This window comes from Lepidochelys kempii, chromosome 2, assembly GCF_965140285.1.
Source record: "Lepidochelys kempii isolate rLepKem1 chromosome 2, rLepKem1.hap1, whole genome shotgun sequence".
Lineage (NCBI taxonomy): Eukaryota > Metazoa > Chordata > Testudines > Cheloniidae > Lepidochelys > Lepidochelys kempii.
In genome coordinates this window covers 11,928,327-11,934,326 of record NC_136381.1, presented here as the reverse complement: position 1 = coordinate 11,934,326, position 6,000 = coordinate 11,928,327, and the positions used below count along the sequence as shown (strand labels likewise).

The following is a 6,000-nucleotide window of genomic DNA, read 5'->3' as shown; positions in this document are numbered from 1 at the left end:
GCTCTTTGCAGAGGGCAATTGCTCATTTCAGGTCTGTGCATGGGCCACCCAATTCTTCTAATTGCCATGAAAGATGCAGATGTGCCTCTCATTTTAAGAACAGCAGCCTCTTGGCAAACGTGCAGGCAAATTTCCAAGATCAAGAGGCCATGAGAAAAGTAAAAAATCTCATCCCAGCTCAAGCAGTCACTCTTCCCAAGCTCCAAGTGCCCTCAAAATTAGATTCCACTGCATAGTCCCATGGAGAGAAAATGGCCTGAATCTTGTTAAACAAGAACCTTTTTATACATTTCCCATTAACCCAGTGCACAGGATCCTGACTATGTGAAAACCAGTGCTGACTGGTTGTCAGCCATATACAGCATGTGGGTATGTACATCACTAGACATGATTTACAGAGAGTCTGATGAGTTACAGTAGTGACAGCAGTGAAATGTCACATTAGCATGGCCCAGTTAACATGCCCGACTTCTGTGATGTTGATCTGCTGATGCCATGATGTCTTTTGGAAATTATGTCTTGTGCTACCAAGTGCTTTCTTGGGTGTGAAGCGTTCCCACTGGAGTAGGTGAATTGTATCCTAGCCTGGCCTGGCCAGCATGGTGCTGTTAAATACTGTGACCAACATGCCTGTTTGATGTTGAAATATAGACAATAAATGACTGAACTACAGAGGGCTGGCCAATGAAGAAATGCATCAATAAATATGCTCTCTTGACTTACTTATAAGCAACAAACCCTTCGCTGCACAATACTTTCACTTTTACTAGTCTTTATAAAGCAAAAGGACACCCACTGGTTATTTGCACAGGGTGACACACTTGCAGTCTACTGAGGAAAGGTTTTTACCATGGTACTAAATCTGTTATTTTTGTTTCATGTTTAATGAAGGGATCCAATGTGTCAAAATCGTTATGTCTGTACAGTGCACGCTGGTTATATGTCTGTGATGGCTCCATGCCCCCAGCTTCTGACGTCTGTTCAGTTTAAATAACTTGTAAGCACATGCAGTTAGGTGAATGTGTGCTCTAAGGATGGATTTTTCAAGAGACCTCCTCCATTTAGGCATCAAAAAAACCTCCCCCGATTTTCAGAAGAGCTCAGCACTCACCAGCAACCATTGAGGGCACTGGAGAATGCCTCACCCTCATTGAGAACAATGTGAGTGGCTGTGTGCTGAGCACCCTTGAAAATCTGGGAACTTCATTCAAGTGCCTTCACAAGAGCTGATTTTTTCTAAAAATCTGGCCCAGGTGATGCTGATCACATTTGAAAATCTGTCCCGTGTGTGTCTGTGTGTGCAGGGGTTTAGAATGAGGAAGGATCTATTGTAGAAGTGACTATCTTCTCAAAACCCAGCCTGGCCCACCAATTCTTTACTCTCTCTATATATATGTACATCGATTTCTGCAGTCAGGTGACCCCACTGTTTTAGTAGCGAGATTTGGGGGGCAGGTGTTATTGACTTCTACTGAAGACAGCACTCCAGTCTACTTCCCCTTCCAAAAGGCTACCCTGCTTTGCCCATGTCTCTGTGGATCACCAGAAATGGTGGCCTGCAGATCATTCTGGGTTACCTAGGGAGGTGGTGGAATCTCCATCCTTAGAGGTTTTTAAGGCCCAGCTTGACAAAGCCTTGGCTAGGACAGTGGTTCTCAAAGCCGGTCCGCCGCTTGTTTAGGGAAAGCCCCTGGCGTGCCGGACCGGTTTGTTTACCTGCCACGTCTGCAGGTTCGGCCAATCATGGCTCCCACTGGCCGCGGTTCGCCGCTCTAGGCCAATGGGGACTGCAGGAAGTGGCACGGGCCAAGGGACGTGCTGGCTGCCCTTCCCACAGCCCCCATTGGCTTGGAGCAGTGAACCGCAGCCAGTGGGAGCCGCGATTGGGTGAACCTGAGGACGCGGCAGGTGAACAAACCGGTCCGGCGTGCCAGGGACTTTCCCTGAACAAGCGGCAGACTGGCTTTGAGAACCACTGGGCTAGGATGATTTAGTTGGTGTTGGTCCTACTTTGAGCAGGGGATTGGACTAGATGACCTCCTGAGGTCTCTTCCAACCCTAATATTCTATGATTCTATACTATATTTTCTGGCCAGAAGGGACCAAGATAATCACCTAGTCCAACCTTCTATAAACCATAATACCAGCCAATACCTGGAGGATCACTATGTTAACTTTAATGGACGTTGTCCATGCCCTCACTGCAGAGCAGGAATAGAACTCTACCAGCTCAAGATGTCAAGGAGCACGAACTTGCTGGCTGTTTGTAGAGGCATCTCCTTGACAGTATGAGCACAGACCCCAGTTACCAGGAATAAAATCTTTGCCTTTTGGAGTGGAACAAAAGAACATGTACAGGGCATGGGGAAAGCAATTATACTGGAAACAGAATCTCTCTTCATATCATCAGCTCTCCCTTGCCTTGTTTTCAAAGCCTTGCTCATGCCCAGAAAAGCCTATCAAGTGGCTATTTATGATTAAAGTTTGTGTTCTTTATGGGCAAGGAGAACATTACATTTAGTACAGCTGTTCTGGGAAATCCAGCACTTGTTGTCTGTAACTGATTGTCCCTTGTGAGATGAATGCATTGGAGACTAGCTCTTCATCAGCCTCCCCATGGCATTTCCCCCCCAATGTGTTTCAGCAGCTTGCCCCTCCTGAAGGCTTGTTGCTCACAGTCACAGTGCACTGACATTGTCATATTAGAAGTCTGGAAAAGAACTCACTCAGCTGAACAGAGCTTTTGGCACTCACATGGGTTCTGTATAAACCACAATGGCTATGCTAGGTATTGATATTATATGTAAAAACTTATTTTTAATTTTTTTAATATGCCCTGATGTTAGAGAGAACAAAACCAAACTCATTTCTCACATCAACAAAAAAATAATAATTAATAATAATCTGACCGACCGGCAGCATTCGTTGGCTTTGATCATCTCAAAGGCCTCCCACAAAGAAACGCAACTAGGAAACAATCCAAGAGCTCCTGGTAGGCATGTTGAATTCAAGTTTCAGAAACCAGTCCGGAGAGAGTCCCCAGGGCTGCCTATGGCCCTTTGATATTACCAGGCCGGGTGGCCAGACTTGCATAGTAAGCACACTGAGAAGGATCGCACTGTCCACTGGCTCCTGGAGGTCCCTGTGGGCCCATGAGGCCTGGCACCCCAGCTTCCCCTTGTGGGCCTGGTGCTCCTGGCATCCCATCTTTGCCATAGCCAGGTTCCCCTGGGAGGCCTGGAATGAAAACAAAGGTCCATTATTCCCAGGGTATGACTCAGCAAGGCCACAGCACACGAGCGGGGCCTGACAGCCATGCTGGGATCTGGAGGTGACCTTCTGCCGAGCGTGGAGGTGTTTGGCTCAGCCCCATCTCTCCAGGCAATGCCCAGTCTGGGCACTTCCCCGCGTCACTCGTAGCAATGCCTGTACGGGGAGACTTTGGCAAACCAGTAAAGTGCCTGAAGCCACTACGGCTTATTGCTAAAAGCAGCCAAGTCAGCAGACTGTAAATTAGCCAAGTCAGCAGGCTTAGCTTAACCAAGGCGGGGGGTGGGGGGTGTTGGGTGCCACGGAAAGTGCAGCTTGACCCCGCATCCTTCCTGATAAGAATTGTGTTGAAGTTGCTGATACATACGTCTTAGAAGAGCAGGATGTGCCCCAGGAATGTCTATTGGGGCCTCCAGGCTGCAAACACTGGAAAAACCCACACCTGGTTAATCAATAATCAGAAGGAACCTCTCGCTTGAAACTGCTTACTTACCAAGTTTGCTTTAAGGGACAGGTCATTCTATTACTAATGTATAAATAAGGGGGAAAAGTTTGAGGTGGTGGGACTCTTCAGGACTGGACTCTCCCTCTGGATGCATCTTGTCTTTCCCAGCGGCAGACGGGCTGCCGCTGTGCCACTCGAGAGCCACACTCAGCTTTGGTAATTATTAAGGGTTGGGGGTGTTTTACGAACCTCTTGCGGACATGTGTATAAGTGCTTGAGACTAAATAAAGTTTAGCTTTAAGCGAAAGCACTCTTGTGTTGTCCTGTTTGTGCCAGCCATCTATCGGCCCCACGGCTGTGTTTCCCCTGATTTATTTCCTGACACCACCTCGCACAGAGTAAAAGTTACCAAGAGCTTTGGGTTGAAAGAACCCCGGGTAACATGCTCACTTCCCTCCCTGAACATTTCCCCACCTGGCAGTACCAGAAGCAGACACACCTCAGGACACAGCTGCTATAACACAGGGAGCACAATGTGGGGCCTGGCTGCCAAATGGGGCACATGGAGTCATAAAACACAGACCATGCTGCCTCTTCCTTGCAGCTGCAGCGTGATGAGAAGGTCTGATCAATGACTGGTATTACGACTCGCAAATGCTGTTTATCTATCAACAATGACAGTGTCACGGTTGTGTGCTCAAGCCACAGTGTTTGGCTGGGGGCTTTCCCAATGTCTGAGGCTGCTTGGATCTGGGGGTTTGGTTCAGCTAGAAAAGGATCAATACAAGTATCTGCAAAGGAGGTGTGGCCCTCCGGCTTCTGGCATGTTCCCAACGCCACTCCTGGTGTCACCAAGTTTGGGAGTGCTGGCAATTAGCCTATTCCAGGAGGCACAATGCTTCTGGCAGTATTAACAAATAACCCACCTGGAATTCCTGGAGGACCAATTTCACCCCTCTGACCAACACCAGGATCTCCCCTCTCACCCTTCACACCTCTTTCACCTGCAGGATAAAACCGAAATGGGTTAGTGTCAACTGCACAAGCAAAAGATGCCACAAGGGGGCCCCAATCCTGACTGGAGCCATGAGGCCCCACTGTAATACAAATAAATATTACTTTTAGAGACACTGTGCAGAATGCTGCTGCTGTGGGAGTACATTCGCTCCCCAGTTCCTAGCTGATATATGATATCTGCTGGGATAAGCGCCTACCCAGCTCAGACTGTGACTGGCCCTTGAGTGGCCGGAGAGCTCCAGGAGCCTCTGCCGCATTCTTTGAAGGCCCTGTGCAAAGGTCAGCCACATTCATCACTCCTCTCCTTGGGCAGGCGGGGGTCTGCTCCTGACACGTGCTCTGGGGGGGCCCTGTTGCCTGAGATGAAGTGTGGCAGAGAGGTGGAAAGGAAGGGCACTGGCCCCCAGCTCATCATCTAGCAGGGCTGTAAAGCAGGCCAGCTGCAATGGACAAGCAGGCTGAACCATGCCAATGGCCTCCTTCCTCTGTGCATTGGACCTAAACGGCACCACGGAGCCCGAAGGGGGTGGCCACTTTTACAAAAGTGCGGTCTGTGGTGCAAACTGGTCATGTCACAATAACATGACGTTTACATCCCAGGCTATGCATGCAGGGCCTGATTCTGCAATTTGCTAAACGCTCAGGCCCTGCTCCAGCAAAGCACTTAAGCACACACCTCATTTTAAGTATGGGGATTGTCCCACTGACAGCGGTGAGACTACTCCGAAGGTTAACGTTACTCATGCTCCTAAGTGTTTGGTGGGATGAGGGTCAGAGGATGTGGAAAAATTGGAAAGAGTCCAGCGAAGGGCAACAAAAATGATTAGGGGACTGGAACACATGACTTATGAGGAGAGGCTGAGGGAACTGGGATTGTTTAGTCTGCGGAAGAGAAGAATGAGGGAGGGATTTGATAGCTGCTTTCAACTACCTGAGAGGTGGTTCCAGAGAGGATGGCTCTAGACTGTTCTCAGTGGTAGCTGATGACAGAACGAGGAGTAATGATCTCAAGTTGCAGTGGGGGAGGTTTAGGTTGGATATTAGGAACAACTTTTTTCGCTAGGAGGGTGGTGAAACACTGGAATGTGTTACCTAGGGAGGTGGTGGAATCCCCTTCCTTAGAAGTGTTTAAGGTCAGGCTTGACAAAGCCCTGGCTGGGATGATTTAGTTGGGGATTGGTCCTGCTTTGAGCAGGGGGTTGGACTAGATAACCTCCTGAGGTCCCTTCCAACCCTGATATTCTATGATTCTATGATTCAGAGTGGGG

The 6,000-nt window shown here is 48.7% G+C and overlaps 1 protein-coding gene across 1 annotated transcript in view; it reads right to left on the bottom strand.

Annotated features, from left to right (window-relative positions):
• Positions 1–1,958: 1,958 nt before the first annotated feature.
• LOC140906332 (uncharacterized) overlaps positions 1,959–6,000 on the bottom strand; it is an 87,683-nt gene continuing 83,641 nt past the window's right edge. The window contains exons 37-38 of the mRNA XM_073330057.2: positions 4,642–4,719; positions 1,959–3,237 (exon numbers count right to left, since the gene is read on the bottom strand). Of these exons, the coding sequence (XP_073186158.2) occupies positions 3,050–3,237; positions 4,642–4,719 (266 nt within the window). The 3' untranslated portion in view covers positions 1,959–3,049. The remainder of the gene's footprint in view (positions 3,238–4,641; positions 4,720–6,000) is intronic.